At 40.6% G+C, this 18645-nt stretch overlaps 1 protein-coding gene across 3 annotated transcripts in view; it reads left to right on the plus strand.

Annotated features, from left to right (window-relative positions):
* Positions 1–17980, plus strand: part of DEPTOR (DEP domain containing MTOR interacting protein) — a 130670-nt gene extending 112690 nt beyond the window's left edge. For 2 of the 3 annotated variants that reach the window (XM_036338163.1, XM_036338164.1), the window contains one exon: positions 13055–17980. In XM_036338163.1, coding sequence (XP_036194056.1) covers positions 13055–13183 — 129 coding nt within the window. In that variant the 3' untranslated portion in view covers positions 13184–17980. The remainder of the gene's footprint in view (positions 1–13054) is intronic. The other variant, XR_004972472.1, reaches the window with a different exon arrangement.
* Positions 17981–18645: the final 665 nt, after the last annotated feature.

An 18645-nucleotide genomic window follows, 5' to 3' on the forward strand; every position in this document is an offset into this window, starting at 1 on the left:
GGAAGCCCAAAAGCATGGACCTTAGTTTGTCATGAGACCAAGTGGAGATTCTGATGATGTGGGCCTTCAGCAAAGTCGCTACTGAGCATCGTCAGACACCAGATCCACTCAGGGCTTTAGTTGTGGGGTTTTCCTTATTCTGTGTTTTGTCTGACTTTGGGTCAAGTTCTTATTCTGACAGAGTCTCATTTATAGACTTGTCTCTCTTTGTGCTAAGAGTTTATTTTCTGCCCCGTCTGTCTTTCAGCCCCCATGCACGAGCATGCTCCTCTCACCAGTGCTATAGGGGAACCAGAGTGCAGGTCTGCAGAGACCTGCAGATTGGCAGGGACCCAAAGATGCTTTGATCACCACAGGACCTCTCTGGGTCTTTTGACATCACCTTCAAACTAGTTTGACTTCTGGGAGGTAAAGGAAGCCATAGACAATTTTTATTTTTTTCATTCATTTCTTTTTTTAAAAAAATATAGTTTTATTGATTTCAGAGAGGAAGGAGAGGGAGAGAGAGACTGAAACATCAAGGATGGAGAAAGAATCCTGCATGCTCCATACTGAGGTCGAGCCTGCAACCCGGGCATGTAGCCTGACCAGGAATCAAACCGTGACCTCCTGGTTCATAGGTTGATGCTCAACCACTGAGCTTTGCCAGCTGGGCACCATGGACAATTTTAATGGTTGTTAGTTAGTTATTCTTGGCTCTTATCCAGGATTTTGCACTAGGTAGAATTATAGATAAATATGTCTGAAATTAACTCATATATAAATATCTGTTGAATTGCCAATTATAGTATTATTTACATTACCAATAATCAGATACTTCGAGCCAGAAAGATTCTGCTGGTTCTTATCATGATTTGAGGATCAATGAATATGAGATCCTTCCAGGAAGGGAGAGTAGAGGCTACCCTGATACAGGGGTAGAGAACCTTCCTTGAGTATTGTGCCTTGTATGGAATTATATTATATTATCTAGAATTTTCTACCAATGTCTCTATAAGCAAAAAGTGTCTCTTTCCTGTATCCTCTTTCTTGCTTTTTGGATCAGGGACCCCAAATGGATGAAGTGTTCAAGTAGGAGTCCTCTGGCCTTTTCCCTGCAAACTTCTGAAAAGAACTGGTTCTAGTGAACTCTTGTTATGGATACAACATGACTTATTTCAGCTACTTTATAAAAGACAGAAGAAATATGACCAGGCTAAATGTGGCCATCTGGGAAACTTTCCTGGAAGCATTTTTCAGTGCCCAGAATGGAAGTCAATTTTCCAGGCTTAGCCTATAAATTAATCACTTTCTTGTGTAAAGACTGAGCAAGGCAGTTTGGTCCTGGCTAAGAATCTAGTGGTTTGGCATTAGAAGTAAACATTCACAGGGTTGGGAGCTGGCCTAGAGGGTAGACTGCTGAATGTAACTTAATGTCTACAGGGATCATGGGGAGAAGGAATTCACTTTTGTTGAACAGCATGCTGGGGACAGTGCTAGTTGCTTAATATGTGCCATCATCCCCTCCAATCTTTTTCCCAATACTTTGATCTTGATATTAGCTATATTTCACAGTTCAGTTGGAAAGAGTTTGAGTCATAGCCTCTGCAACTAAATGTCGGAATCAGGAGCCAAACTAGCCCAGGTCTGTCTGGACCCAGTGCCCTTGGTCTTGCCATTATATCATGGTGCCCTTCAAATGTGTTCAAATTATTTCATTTTTTTCTTGTCCTCAATTTTTCTCCATTTGGCTAATGTTGGCAAAATATGTTAGCAACTCTGCCAGAGGTTAGGTGTTTCTCTACAAATAGAGTTATTGGAGGGAACCCCAATTTTCAAATCCATGCAGTTCTCAGACTGATGTGTGAAGCACCTCAAGATGAGGTGATCTAGAATATGACACACTGGCCACGCCCACTGTTTATTGCTAGACCGTGGGATGTGGGAGATGGGAGGTGGGAAGCTTTACTTCCAATCTTTAGCCAAGTCATTGTGAAACTCTTGACCTTTCAGCAAAAGTTCTTGAACCGAGACAGTATTGAGCAACCTGATTGGGAGCCCATGGTGCTGGCCCACAGATTGCTTGGTCCTGGATCTGCATACAGCCCAGGTACTGGGAGAATAAGGAAGAGGTTATAAAGCAGAAACCAGAGCTTGGCTTCTTCCCCTGGAGGCACTCAGCTCCCATTATCTTAGGAAAGAATGTGTAAAGTAGCTTACAAATCATCACACCCAGGATCAGTTCTATTTAATCCTTTAATTTTTTTTACTTTTCCCACCAAAATACTATCAATGAGATGGTGGTCTGTGTCTCTCTGCCAAGGTACATGCACACACACACACACACAAACACACACATACATACAATATTTCTTGGTCTGGCTCAGAGAAGCACCGCTCTGGAGGTGGAATAAGGAGACTGAGACGTCAGCTCACTTTAGAGGTTAGATCATGTTCCCCTTTATGAATGGGATAATAGATGAAGCATGCATTGCATTTGTGGAAGCAAAGTTATAATGCAGTTATTTGTCTGATGAATTATGTTGATGTGTGCCGAATCTCATTGAGTAATCTTTTAAAATCTTTGACACTTAAAATCTTTGTCACTTATGGGTATTAAGTGACGGATAGTAAACATTCTAAGGGCAAACAGCTAATTGGGTAAGAGATTCTTGTGAAGGAAAGAATTTAGGGTTGGATGAAAGTCTGACCTTCTGGGGCCTCTTTCCTTTTAGCTGAAAGCTCTTGTGAGAGTTGTCTGTAGATGTGTTGAGAGTGTGTTTCCTGTGTTAGAAGCCCCAAGGGGTAACGACAGGGAATTCTAAAGAACTTTGTATCCACAGTGTAAGCCAACTTTGTGTGGATAGCCGCAGAGGGGGTGGGGTTGATAATTGCATATCCCTTGTGGAATACAGGCCCCCAGGGTACCATGGCTCTTGTTATAATGTGCAGATGTTGCTTCTCTTCAGTGCCCAAACACTTCTTATAAGTTTGGAGGTCACCGGCTCCAGAGCATGCACAGGCAGACCTTGGAAGTGGCCCTAGTGCAATCATGAGCTGCTGTGGGAAAGTGGCAGGAACCGCCAGGTTAAGCCACAGATCCTCCAGTCAGCCTTATACACGACTTTAGAGAGAATCCCCAAGGAAGCAAGTTTTCTTCCTAATTTTGGGTATTCATGTACAATGGGCTGAACCAGGGTTCCCCATATTGCCCCCATGCTTTAAGTGCACCCCAGTTTCCCCTTGGCTGCCTCCTCCCACCCCCATCCCCCCCCCACCACCACTACCAACAACTGGGCAAAGAGAACCAAAGGCGAGCTAGGTCTGAAATAGACCTTTGATCCATTGGGGCTGGAGGTAGCAGGCTCTGTTTGAAACCAGCAGACACTCTGAAATGTTCAATTTGAAACAGAAAAATTTTAAGAGTTGCTTTTGTTATTGTTGTTGTTTTATCGTGAAAGAAAGTCATTCTTGCATAGGGTTGGCTTTCCTTCAAGGCTAAGTGTGCAGTCTGCTCTTTGGGGAGCCACACTGCCATACAAGATGCTCCAAATGCATAAAGCTTAGAGGAAGACTGGAATTCTCTGGAGAGAGAATCCTGTGTTTGTCCAAGGACTGGCTCTCCGCCGCCTCCCACAGCAGTCACTCCCCAACCAGTTGCATATTTGGTGGAGAGATTTATGGGACCGAACCCGCAGCTGCAAATTTTCTGTTCTTTATTTTCCAAGAACCATTTTCTGCTGTGAGAGCTATTACGCACTAAACACAATTTATTTACCACTGCAGTGTCCAGAACTCCTAAGTAGTATCTGTGCTGACTGTGAACGTTTTTGTAAACATTAAGCATTCTGTAGATGTAAGGACTTCATTCAGTAGATGCAACTAGCAAATTTTGACTCAACGGATGTCTCTGGCTAATGTTGTGGTGAAGGACCATCCAGGAGTCTAGTTATACTGTACAGCTCCTTCAGTTCTGAAGCGACTTTGTTTAAGTGAGTATCTTATAGACAGGACCAGATAGAAATTCCTTAACCCAATTCCTCTGCTCTGTTTATTGTAGAATATTGTTGCTATTTTACAGTGGCTTCTGGAGTCTCTATCCTTCATGGTGCTCTTGGATGGGAAAAGTTTCTCTCTTATCATCCTACTAGAGGCTCGATGCACAGATTCGTGCACCAGTGGGGTCTCTCGGCCTGGCCTGCAACCTCTTGCAATCCAGGACCCCTCGTGGGGTGTTGGAGAGCTAGTTTTGGCCCAATCCCTGCAGGCCAGGCCAAGGGACCCCACTGGTATATGAATCCATGCACCGGGCCAATTTCAGCCTGATCCCCACAGGCCAGCCTGAGGGAATTCATGCACCGGGCCTCTAGTATGCATATAAGATCTTTGGTTAATCTCTTCCTGCCCTCCCCCCTACCCCCTTCCCTCTGAAATTCATCAGTCTTTTCTATGTTCACATGGGGAGCGGGCCTAGGCCGTCATTCGGGCATCCTTAGTGCTACCATGGAAGTAGGAGAGGCTCCCGCCACCGCCGCTGCACTTGCCAGCCATGAGCCGGTTTCTGGCTGAGTGGCGCTCCCCCTGTGGGAGTGCACTGACCACCAGAGGGCAGCTCCTGCATTGAGCATCTGCCCCCTGGTGGTCAGTGCACATCATAGTGACCGATTGTTCCTTTGTTCAGTCAATATGCATACTACCCTTTTATTATATAGGATTTTTTTAAGCCAAAACCAAAACTGGCTCTCCTGGGTCTATGCAATGATTTGTCTTTCTTTTAACAATCTGCATTCACTGGACTGTTTGAGAGATTGTGCAGGAAGAGGGGTAGAAGGGAAAAAAAATTAAGTATTTAACATTCATTGGAATTAAACACAGGGCTTAGTAGTTAATCAGATACAATCCTCATGATAAACTTGATTCTCGTTTTACAGGCACGTAAAATATACTCAGAGAATGTGTAACTTGCCCAATCACATCACTAATAAATTATAAAGGTGGGAGTTAAAACTATTTTTATTTCACTAAATAGAAAATGTAGAAATTATTTTTTTTAATTATTTATGTATATCTCAAGCTATTACAAAGCAAATTATTACCCAGGAAGTCTAAGATCATATATTTCTTGGCTATTTTAAAATTTTATATAAATTAATCATGTTGTAATCACAGTATTAATGTACATCTAGGAGCAGAATTGCTGGGTCATAGATTATGCATGTATGTGGCATTGGTTATGCCTAATTGTTCTATCCTTTCTTGAAAGTGGAACAGAATAGTCTCCAACTAATATAGTTGAATTGTCTATTCCTTGAATTCTGTGAATTTAGCTTTATTTGTTTTGGACCTTTTTGTTAGGCATGTACATTTGGTATATATATATGTTAGGTATAAGTGTTTATAATTTTTAAATTTCTTGATAGATTGAACCTTTTTATCATCATGAAATGTCCCTCTTTTCTGCAGTGCTGCCTTTGTCACAAGTAAATACCCGTGTGTCAGAGTGAGTTTCAGAACTTTCAATTCTGCTACATTGGTCTCTATGCCTATATCAATACTACTTAAGTTCTTTTATATATATATATATATATATATATTATATATATATATATATATATATATATATATATATATATATATAAATTATATATATATATTATTGATTTTTTACAGAGAAGAAGGGAGAGGGATAGAGAGTCAGAAACATTGATGAGAGAGAAACATCGATCAGCTGCCTCCTGCACACTCCCCACTGGGTATGCGCTCGCATCCAAGGTACATGCCCTTGACCGGAATCGAACCTGGGACCTCTGAGTCTGCAGGCCGATGCTCTATCCACTGAGCCAAACTGGTCAGGGCACTACTTAAGTTTCGTAATAGAATATAGCTTTATATTCTGTCTTTAGATGTTTTTGTTGTTATTACTTATATATCTAAAACATAGAAGTGCTTGTGAGATTATCATCTTACATTCTTTCATTTGTATTGTTCTGAACTTCAGTTTACAAATCTAAAAATAACGTCTCCTTCCCAAATTTAACATACGCGAGCTCCTAGCTTAGTTCTTGGCATATCAATAAGCAATAAATAAAAGTTATTAATAGAGAGTTCAATCACTCATAAATAAAAGTGGGTTTGTTTTTTTTGGCATTAAATTTTAGAGCTAAAAGACATTAGGTCTGATCAAATTATTGAATCAACACTCCCTCCCCTGGGAATTGACCTTTAGACCACTTTACAACCGACATTCCCTTTTGCTTAGACCACATTTCACTTGCTAAGACCATTATCTTTTCCCTCAGCACCCGCCCAGAGAATTCACCAGAAAAAGCCTGCCTAGAGCCCTTAAAAACCTCTGACTCCCTGTCCCAGGGTGCTGGCACCATTTTGGGGCTCAGCCCATCTGGTTTTCCAGAATAAATTTATAACCCCCTTATACTACTTTGGCCACCTGAGCTCCTCCGTTAGCAACCCTAATAAAAGGTACGTTAAAGTCCCTAATAAATATAAAAAGTTTCAGCTCAACTTATCAGATGAAGAATTACCGTTTGGAGAAGTGAAGTGACTCAAAGTGATTCAAAATGACTCAGCTCCCCGGGTGCAGAGCTGAGACTAGAACTTATCTCCTGGTTCCTCCTCCATTTCCCTGTGCTTAACGTTACCCTTGTGGAAATGCTCGCTGGGGAGGGAGGGAGGAAGGAGAAAAATCCCTGGAGAAAAACTTCTTAGGAAATCCACGTTTGCTGTGGATAAGCCAAGCTTTATAGGCAAGCAAAGGGGGTGCCTCCCATTGAACCTGCTGGCACCCATGCTGTGCTGATTGTCTGGTGGCAACTTTCTCACCCACCTACAGAAGACAGACGGTCTGTTGCATCTTCTGCTTTCCTGTTTCTGTTGTGAAGCAAAGACTGCACAACAGAAAAGGAATGTGAGTGAAATTGGAAATGCCAGTTAACTGCGCAGATTACCAGGTGATGTAATCACCATGACAAATGGCGTGGTTTGGGACTTGCTGGCTGAATTATAGGCTACATTGTTACCAAGGGTGATTATGCATCCTACTTTCATGTTTTGTCTTTCCTCCTGGCATCTTGAAAATCTTCATTTAGGAGTCATTAATCTTCACCTCAGTTTAGCAGAAGATTGGGGCTGCCTATAAGAGAGGGACCGTCCTCCTTTGCATGCATGTTATAAAGAAACATGGTCCTTTGGACTCTGGTTGAGGCTAATAAAATGCCATATACCCCTGCCAGGGCTGGCCCAGATATAAAGATTGGCTCAAGTTATTCTTCAAAGAGTGAAAATGCCCCCTTACTACTCCTGATCATGTTCTTCTATGCTAATGATGATGATGGTGGTGGTGACAATGATGAGCAAGTGCACATTTTTTCCATTTTCAAGGATGGCAGAAGGGAAAATCAAATGCCACATTTAAAAAAAGAAAAGAAAGAAATTCAGTGTGTGAGAGGTGCTTCAATACCGGGGTGAGGTGTTCATTCCTGTGGTGTCAGTGCCAATTGTAGGGGAGATGATTATCTATTACTTGGAGGAAGGGTAGCCTAGGGCTTAAGTATAGGACTTTTTAGTAAAAATCCTGCCTCCACTATTTACTAGCTCCAGTTACTTCTCTGAACCTGGACCTGTGACTGTGAAATGGGAATAATAATAATAAAATAATAGTAATAGTACTTGCCTCATGGGGTATGTTGGGAATTTCAAATGAGATTACAAGTGTAAAGATCTTCGGGAAAACATTCTGTGTTCCTATTACCTATTTGGCAAGTTGTAACCTCAGAAGTTGTCTGGCTATTCACCTTAAACTTACACAATGTTATATGTCAATAAAGCTGGGGGAAAAGAAAGTTACATAATGACACCCCTCCACCCCCATAAAACAAAATAAGTGTGCTCGGTGTATGGACCAAATGAATGGCTAGGCCTTCACAGGCGTGGTTAACAGGAGAAATAACAAATCATTCATAAAAGACAGTGCTTTGTTTAAATGTTTATGCTTTTGCTTTCACAGTTTCATATCCGATTATGAAAACCAGGATGTATGATTTGGAGGCAGGTTTAAAGAAATGGGGACAATCAAAATATAACATTTTTCGTTCCAACTTTAAGCTTTCAAATATGTCTTAATATACTCATGACTTTCATTGCTCTGGTTCACCTTCCACCTTCTTTTTTTTAATATATTTTATTGATTTTTTACAGAGAGGAAGGGAGAGAGATAGAGAGAGTCAGACACATCGATGAGAGAGAAACATCGATGATCTGCCTCCTGCATACCCCCCACTGGGGATGTACCCGCAACCAAGGCACATGCCCTTGACCAGAATCGAACCCGGGACCCCTCAGTCCGCAGGCCGATGCTCTATCCACTGAGCCAAACCGGTTAGGGCCCACCTTCTTTTATTTTTGATACTTTGGCTATCGAAAGCTTCCGCCCTCATTCACAGCAGGCCTGTACATGGTATGTATTTGCCACATCAACAATTGAAAGATGGCAGCTGACATATGACTTTAAGAGCACATGTGCTCAGCCTGGCCAGCCAGTGTGGCTCAGTTGATTGAGCATTGTCCCTTGCACCAGGAGGTCGCTGGTTCGATTCCAGGTCAGGGCACATGGCTGGGTTGGGTTGTGGGCTAGAACCCCAGTAGGGGGCATGCAGAAAACAGCTGTCTCATCATTGTTTCTATCTCTCTCTCCTTCTCCCTTCCTCTCTCTGAAATCAATAAAAACACATTTTAAAATAAGTACATGTGCTCTACCATGGCAGCAGTTTTGGTTGGTGTTGGTATTGAGTTTTGAGCAACTTGGATATTATCTCTGATCATAGTGCTAAACCTCAGCATTTTATACATTGTTATTAATAATTTTGAAGTCTAGAAGATAGCAAAATTTGGCTCTAAAAATAGTAGACTTCAGGCAAGTAATAATTATAATAAAAACTGAAATGCGAGTCTCCCTCTTATATACTTAAGGCTGTTAATGTTCGTGGTCATAGAATGTATTATTATATTACAGGTGTGGGATGAGCATTTAAAATAACTTCTGGTAGAAAAAATTCTAGTGTATACTTTATAGCACTGCTTCTCAACATAGTGCTTTATTAAAATCACTTGATATATTCAACGAAAATGCAGATTCTTGGGACCCACCCTCATAGAGTCTGGTTTGGTAGGTCTTGGGTGAGATGAGAGTTCACATATTCAGTAAGCCCCCAAAGGTGACTCATATTTGCACTACAGTTTGAGGGCCGTTGTTTTATATTTGGCTGTACTTTTCACTTTAGCAACTGAACAATGAAAATAGTTCAAATAATGTTGACTGGAACTTTATTTTTGAGTGCTATATATATATATTTTTTTCCTCCATCACTATCTCCCCACCCCGCCCCCCATACCCTCTTCCATCTCCACCCTTTTTCCCATCTAATTGGAACTTCTAACATGCAACTGCTCCCCAACCCCAAAGCTTCCTCATTAATTGGTGCATTTCCTGTCATAAGTAGCATTCAAGTAAATAGGCTGGCTGCTTTGCATGGATTTGAAGAAGAGTTCTACTTTTAGTGGGAGCTTGATAGGATGGTCTCTAGAATACACCCAAATGTTTTGTTGGATTAAGAATGTATTAATTTGCGCTTGACATCTTGGTCTGCTTTCTGTATCATTTATTAGATAGGCTTCTATACCCTGCTAACCAGGACTTAGCTCTTCCTAATTATTTTCTGTGTCTGTATCTGTGTCTTTCTTCTTTTTACGACTCTTTCTGTCTCTGAAACTCTCTCTCTCTTGGTCTGTGTCTTGTCTTGTTAAATGTTTTATTATTTTTATGGAAAGCCTGAAGCACGAGAGAGAGAGAGAGAGAGCCATTTCAGGGAAGTGTCTTGGCGAAGACAGATTTCCATGGCAGTGAGAAGACACTTGTGCAATCATAGGTATGGTGTTTCTCCCCAACCTCACTCCCACTTTGGATGAAACAACTGAATAATTGTGATCTGTCTCCAAACATACGAAAACCAATGTGTAATTGCACAATCCCATGGGCACTCAATCCATCCAGAGGGCTGTCTGACATCTGCCAGGACTGGTGCAGGGAAGGAATTAGAGGCAAGATTATTTGGTTGGTTTGGCTCCTTATCAGAAGGAAGGCTGGAGTTCAGCCTAGGTAGTTATCCCAACTGATCACACCCTGAAATGTGCTGAGTCCTGCCTCCCTCTTCCTGTTAACTCTTTCCCGACCTACTGTGGTCAGAGACCTCACTCACCTATGCCTTAAGGAAGGTTCTGTTCTTCCTTTTCATTAAGGATGATGTCCTCTGGTGTACCTTCTTTATGAATTTAAGGGACTGCATTTTTTGTAGATTGAGTTTAGAGACGGTACATGAGCTCATGATTGACCTCTTGTCTATGAACTGGGGAAATGAGAATTGCAATCAAATATTAGAAAGCAGGAAAAAAGCATCTTTATCTCACTTAAATTTTCATTACCACCTATGAGTGGCATTTAAATAGCCTGAGCCCAGGTATGAGGTGAAATGTACCTAAGGTAGGTAGGTCTACTCAGAGGTCATCACGGTTCCTGTTTGTTTCCATGTATTTGCTTGCTAATATAGAAGAAAAAAAATTTTTTTTCCCTAGGCTGTGCACTCTCTGTAGTTACTTGTAATGCATGTTTATTTGCAGAACATAGTGTACCGCAGAGGCCAAATCAAAGTCCATTATAACTGAATATGTTACATAGTCCTACCTGTATTTCTTGATCATTTTGCACATCTTTAGTAACAGAACATTGGAACTGTTGGAACCACGGCAGCTGTTAAGACCACTTAGGGAGAGATGACATCTTTCCTAACAGCCTGGCTCTAAAAATACTACCTTGAAAATAAGCATGATAAAATGGCTCCTTTTTTCCTTTTTTTTTTTTTCCTGATTCAAGAAAACAATTTGAAATAAATGTTTAAGTTTACGTATTGTTGAGGGATTTTTAAGTGACACAAAAAGCAACCCAGTAAGTGAAGGTATAAGTTATAAGAATTAAAAACCCCTTCGTGTTCAATCCTAATTGTGCCTTTTTTCTTCATATTACATTTATTCATTCAGTTCATTCAACAGGAATATTTATTAGTTTTCCTATGGCTGCGGTAACAAATTAACACTAACTTTTTGACTTAACCCAAATGTATGACCTTATAGTTCTGGAGTAGGAAGTCTAAGACAAAGGTGTCCGCAGGTGGTCTGCATTCCTTCTGAAGTTTCTGAGGGGAGAATCCATTTCCTTGCTCTTTTCAGTTTCCAGAGGCACCTTCCTTGTGTCACTCCAGCCGTTTGCTTGTCATCACCTCTCCTACTTCTGCCTTTGACTTTCTTACCTGTGATGACACAGGGCCCACCTGAATAACCCAGGATAATTTCCTTCTGTTAAAAACTCAGCTGTGCCGAAACCGGTTTGGCTCAGTGGATAGAGCGTCGGCCTGCGGACTGAAGGGTCCCAGGTTCGATTCCGGTCAAGGGCATGTACCTGGGTTGCGGGCACATCCCCGGTGGGGGATGTGCAGGAGGCGGCTGGTCGATGTTTCTCTCTCATCGATGTTTCTGACTCTCTATCTCTCTCCCTTCCTCTCTGTAAAAAATCAATAAAATATATTTTTTAAAAAACAAACAAAAAAAACTCAGCTGAGTAGCAACCCAAATACCATCTGCAACCTTAATTCCCCATTGCCATGTAAAGTAACATATGTACAGGTTCTGGGGATTAGGACATGGACATCGTTGGGGGTGTGGTATTGTTTAGCCTACCGTAAGTACCTACCATGTGCCAGTTGATTCTGTTTTGCTCTGATCACTGACAGCTGGCGATCTATGTTCTCTCCATTGTTCTATTTGAGTGACATAACCAAATTGCTCATATCGAATATCTCCAGACGCACAACAGATACACCATCTGTTCATGCATGTCAGCTAATGAAAGGTACACAGTACCTGATGCCATCACCAAGTTCAGGAGAAGTCGTTCTATTTGAGGCAGTGGCTGTGGGTCAGTATCAAGCTCTCTGTGATGTATCCACAGTGGCCTCTCAATATTGAATGATGCCCTTTTACTTTCTTATTGTAATTCTCTCTCCTCTTACAGGTTAAGTAACACTGACTTTATATAAAAGTTGACCTTTGTTGGCCTCATAAGGATGGGGAATAGGGAAATTTGTGGAATTTATTACCTCAACTGGGACACCTTTTCAAGTCAAAGGAGGCACAACTAATAATTATGCAGGAACAATAGGTATAAAACAATAGGACTGTCCTGGGAACACCAGGCCATGGGTCTCCCTATACATTGGGTCCAAATGAATAATAACAGCCATAAATACTGTGATGATGATAATGTATTGAATACTTCAAATGTTCAAGCACTGCAGTATTACTGTTATTATTATTAATCATCCCGACTTTAGTTTAAGCTAATACCCATAGCTTAAACTGTATTTTCACCAAAATGAACATGGAACTGTTTATTAGAGAACCTAGATTTCACTCAGAAATGTAAATTACAGAAATGTAAATACCCATTTCGCTCAGAAATGTAAATACCCATAGCTTAAGCTAATGATTGCTGTGTTAGGATTTAATTCCAGTTTTGTAAAACGCTACAACAAATGCTTTTTCCATTATGTTGCCTTCCAGAAAAAGTGTAGCTTCTTAGAAATGATTGAATTGCAGTTGTCAGCTGGGTATGGTTGGGCATTTTAAGAATGATGTCGCCCAGCTGGTGTGGCTCAGTGATTGAGCTTCAACCTGTGAACCAGGAGGTCATCATTCGATTCTCAGTCAGGGCACATGCCTGGGTTGCAGGCTTGATCCCCAGTGTGGGGCATACAGGATGCAGCCGATCAATGATTCTCTCGCATCATTGATGTTTCTCTCTCTCTCTCTCTCTCCTTTCCTCTCTGAAATCAATGAAATAAAAATAAAAATAAAAGAATGTTGTGACCTGGGAGAGCTATACAATGTCTTTGTTAGAGGTCTGTGAAAACCAGGAGCCATGATAGATGCTTTTTCTTGATCTTGCCTTCAGGTCTGTCAGTTTGTCGTCTCTGTCAATGGGCTCAACGTGCTGCATGTGGACTACCGGACTGTGAGCAATCTGATTCTGACGGGCCCACGGACCATTGTCATGGAAGTCATGGAGGAGTTAGAGTGCTGAGCAGGTGGCCTTCCTGGCACTTCGAGTGGCTGTGGATGAGCAAAGCCAAAACAACACAACGCAATGCAGTGACAAGACTTCCATGCACATGGATGGCTCTGGACATACAAACCTTTTCTTCGTATAGACACATCTTGATTTGAGTTTCATACACTGTTTTGAATGTGGAAGAACCGGGTAATACATCTTAAAAACAGCAACTTATGTCAGTGTAGAAAATATTTGGGACAGAATTTTCTTAATGGATAGAATTGCTTTACTTGATTTCTGTTGGTAGTTCTCATTCACTGTTTCTTATTTTGATTTGCAGAAAGTTGTTGAAATGTTTCTCTAGCCAAAACAGCAACTCGCTAAAATCTCCTTCGTAGGAGTCAATAGAGGAGTTTTTACAGGCTTTAAACTGTATTCTCACCAAAATGAACATGGAACTGTTTATTAGAGAACCTAGATTTCACTGAGCTCCAAATTAAAGCAACAGTTAAAGGAATAGTACCTGTTAATTAGCATTTTGAAGGAGGATCTAAAGCTTTCAAGAGCTTACAGCCATAAAAAAAAATGGCTTTTTTTTTTTCTGAATTCCTGCCTTTAGTGTCAACTTTAACTCAACATATGTTTTCAACTACAGCATTAGTTAAAAAGCAAAAACTCTGTGATGATATGGGTGCCGTAGATAGGGAGATACTACTTAAACTTATTTGCTCCATTTTCTCTGTCTGAGCCAAAATCATTTGTTCTATCAGCTATAACAGCTTTCTGGAATCAAGGCTGAATGTGTTGAATGTCAAAAACAGAGACATTTGTATATACACATATACTTCAGAATCAAGCCTCTGACAAGATTTCACTTTGAGGGTGTCCCTTTTTTAAGTGAAGTGTTCTAGAACTTGGCCCATATGTGACAAAACTTGAAACTAAATTGCCTTGCTGGCCTGAATCTTTACTAGATTTCTAGTATAACATGACTAAGGACATGACATGCTACTTATTTGGCGGGAATATTTTTCACCAAAAGCAAGTCTTGTGTTGTAACTTTTCAGCTCGCTTGTATATATGCATGTTTCTTTTTTTTGGTGTAGAAAAGAATGTATTTTGGGGCTCGGTGTATAGAGGAAATTCCTCAAAGTGCCAAATTAAGGAGCCAGGGAATGCTGAATTCTTCTTCATTTCATATTAATGCATTCTGAACAATGAGGTTACTTTCTTATTCTGTATTAACAAAATAAAATATGAATGATGTACCTCAGCCATTATTTTGTGATAGGGTATCATAATGTATTGGTACTGGTAGAATCGACATACCATGTTAAAGATGCTACATGTATATGTTTCTGGCAGTCCAACTTTCCTGATCTGTAGTTTTAGAGAATAGGATTTAGAAGTAAGATAGAATGGCTAACATTAATGCTGCCGATCTACATGTGGGAACTATTGTCATCTCCATGCATATGATCATACGTGCGTTTATACTGTATGCCAATCTCTGTGCTATCGCTCTTAACAAATATAACCTCTTTTCATCCTCATCACAACCCTTCCAGACAGATATTAATCATCCTCACCTTGTGGTTGTGGAAACTAAGTATGAGCAAGTTTAAAAATGGTCTCTAAGTTCACCCAGCTGCAAAAACTGCTAAGTGATAGTAGCCTGGATTCAACAACAGGTTTATTTCATGTTAAAGCCCATGTCACCACCCCCAGCCTTTCTCCCTGTAGGGACCTTTGTTGAAGGCTTACTCTGTTCCAGGTGCAGTGCTAAAATTATACAGTGCTAATTCTTACTGACCTGTGAGGTCAATGTCATTACCCCCATTTTACAACTGAGGAAACTGACTCATAAAGAGGTTCATCTTATGCCCAAGGCCACACCACTAGTACGTAGGAGGCCTCACCATTAGGCTTTAAAAAATGTTTATAACGTCGTTAAAGGATGAGTCTTAAATACTTTCTGTCCCTAGGTATTCATTAATTGACAGGAGAAGGACCGCCTTTTGGAAACTGGCATCTTTTTCTTGCCTGCTACTTGTACACGTCCTAATGCCCCTCGTGTTGGCCCAGGCATAGTATCACTTCCCTTTGGCCAATCTAAGCACCAGAGAAGGAAGTGTCTGGCTTTATTTACTCCACACCTGTGAAATTTATTGGATTTGGAGTGTCATTCAATGGGAAGGAAAGAAAGAAGGAAGGGAGGGAGGCAATGAGGGAGGGAGGAGGGAAGGAACTGTTTTCTCCTTTGGCTCTCATCACTCCCAGTTTAAAGGCCAAATGCTAGAGAAGTCTACTTAAGGCTAAGATGGCTTTACCTTAGCCTCCCTCCAGTCCACCTATGACATCCTCACGCTGTAATTAAAGCGAATGCTCCCTCCAGCCTTTGCACCTGCAGTTTCTCTTCCCTGGAATATCCTTCTTTGCCTGAAAAACTCCTCTCTCATTGACTCTCCTTAGCTATTGTCTCCTCTGAGAAACCTTTGCCAGCTCCCTAGATCTGGGATTAACGCCCCTTCTCTAAATTCCCATGGACCCTCGCGCATCAAACTCCTGTAATTCCAGCATTTACTTTGAAATTGTCCCATTACATGTCTGCCTCGCTAACTACACTCTAAGCTTCTGCAGAAAAGGCACTGTGTCTTGTTACCTAGGTATTGCCTTCACCTAGACCAGTCCTGACACAGAGTAGTGTGTCCATTGCTATCCATGTTATCCAACGAACCACCCCCAAACATGCCTTATAGCACTATTTATTTGCTCATGATCTATGGGTTAGCATTTTGGGCAGAGCTCTGCTGGCATGGCCCAGCCACTGCTCCATGTGGTACCGGTTGGGTTTACACCAACATTTGTAGTCAGTGAAGAGTTGATGGGGGGCGGGATGGCTGATCTTGGAAGATCATGCATATGTCTCGCCGTTGGCTGGGGTGCCTCAGTTCCGCTCCATGTGTCCTTCCCCACATGAGATCAAAGCGGGTGAGAATGGAAACTGCCTGACCGTTAGTGGACTTGACTGGAAATCACACAGCATAGCATTTGGTTATTCAAAGCAAGTCACAAAGCTAGCCCAGAGTCAAGAGGCAGGGAAATAACCTCTACCTTTTGATGGAGGAGCTGCAAAGAATTGGTGGCCATTTTTTTCTCCACCAAGAGTAGGTACTTATTCATTATTTTTTGAATAAAGGACCAAGAAATTGCCTAGTCATTGAAAGACTTCAGCTATCCAGATGCAACTTACTGACCAACCTCTGGGTAGAAGTATAATATTAAGTTGTAAATGAAGCCCAGTGCCTAATGAAAACTTCAAAGCCAGAAAATGCTGACATGGTAGTGCTATATGGAGCCGTGGAGAGCACAGTTTAGTCTTCCTGTCCCGTTAATGAGGAAGTAGGTGTGGCATCGTCAGGTGGCATGTCCAAAATCAAGAGGCTTGTTGGGTACAGCGCCTGGGCCAAATACTGGTCTCCTGCCCCCCAATCCTATGTCCTTTCTAGTCTAGTGTTCTGCAGTGTAGGCTTTTAGCTTTGAGGTACTTATAAAATACAAATGGTGCCATGTATCTGTGAAGGTGAGGGGTCTACATTTTAGTTGACTCATGTTGTTAAATCATATCATTAAAAAAATAAGTATTTTGTGTGATGTGTTGACGGTAGAACTGCTTTAACATTTAGAAACTCCATCCTTAAATGTAACACCAAGAATTATTCTCAATTAACAGTGAGCAGTATTTCTAAGAACTTTTATTTTAGCGTATGCATGTGTGTGTGTGTGTGTGTGTGTGTGTGTGTAGCAGTGTTTTGCGTGTGAGGTTTTACTCATTGAGAATCCCTGAAATGGTTTTCTTTGTTCCCAGAGAAAACACTTTTGATATGTCTGTTAATTCTGTTGTAGAGAGAAAATTGCGGTTGCCTTTTGGATGATTCTATTGTCTGATGTTTTATCATTAACCTCTGTTAAATAATAATATAAATTGATCAGGGGACTAGTTGAGAAATGATGGGTAACATGAAGAAGATACCCATGTCTGAGTAGATTAGATGTGATCAACTTCACACCATCTTAAAGGAGAATGTGTTGGAGTGGTAGCAATGAATAATTTAAAAATCATTGCTTTCAGTTCAAAGTGAAATCCCACATTTTCAGATACTCATTCCTTTCAAATATGCTGTGAGAATAATCTACTTTCAAGGCCTATTTTAAACTGGTGATTCTACTGTTCTCTCATGTTGAATATTAATCCCATTCATTTTGTTTATAAATAATCAGAATAACTCTTTTCAGTTTTGCTGATCGGTTAGAGTCTATTGATATCATTGACCATGGTTTTACTCATTTAAGGCAGAATTTAAGGAATAATATGTTTTTCCTCAGTTCAATAGCAACAGGACAAATCTGCAGTGTACCAAAATGAAGATCATCATCAAAGTTAGCTTATGATATTGTCAAATGCATTAATATATGTACTTAATATATATGCTTATTTTTAAATTAGACTGAAATTTATGTTCTCCCTTTATTGAAAATTACAGTATAACACTTAAAATTATAAGGTGAAAATAGCTAGTATAGTATGAAATAAATGTTAATTTTTAAAAACAGTGACTTTAGGGTTTCACTTTTCCTGTCTTTTAGAACAAATTAGCTATTTTTTATTCTAAGAAAGAGTTGCATTATAAAGCTGACAACACATGGGACTCATCTCCAATTCTCTAATGTAGCCAAAAGTGCCATTCGTAAAACTACTTAGTGATGGATATTTTCTGAAGCTCTTTTGCTTGAGGAAAAAAAATGCATTAAAAAGCTTTTTCTGTACTGTATTTGAGTTGAAATCATTTTGTCCCTACACATCCTAGTATTGATGAGTGTTGTGAAATAGTCTATAAGGGAAATGCTATATGATTTTTTGCTACTCTGAGAGAATGTCAGTATTTTTACTTTCAGTGAATTAGAAAATCAGTCACATAATTCATTATGTGTAGGGGCAGGATAAAGTGTGGGGTGAGGGTTTTCTTGGACTACATGTAATATTAACCAAAAGAACTTCACATCTTTCTCATATTTATTCACTTATTTGTTCATTCGAGAAACCTCACTGAGGATTTGTGTTTTGCTGGACACTGCACACAGACCCTGGGAATACAAAACTGAGTGGACATGACCCTGGGTCCAGCTTATCTTGTAAGAATCACCTTTGGGTCTACCTCTGTGCAGAGGGAGGAATATGAAATAATGGTGTGGAAGCAGGTGGTTTAATGTCAGACACAGAACACTGGCAACTTACGTTTAGCTGTATTCTCCTTTCCAGTCTTCCCCCACTTTCCCTTACTCAAGGTGGCCACAGTGGTGAATGTTGAGTTTGCTATTCTCTTCTTCCTTTTGTTCTTAATACTTGTTTAGGGCTTTTAAAATAAACATTCTTAAAAGAGCATCAATTTTTAGATAATGTCCTGGGACTTGCTTGTTTTAATTCAGGATTC

Source organism: Myotis myotis, unplaced genomic scaffold (genome assembly GCF_014108235.1).
Source record: "Myotis myotis isolate mMyoMyo1 unplaced genomic scaffold, mMyoMyo1.p scaffold_m19_p_16, whole genome shotgun sequence".
Lineage (NCBI taxonomy): Eukaryota > Metazoa > Chordata > Mammalia > Chiroptera > Vespertilionidae > Myotis > Myotis myotis.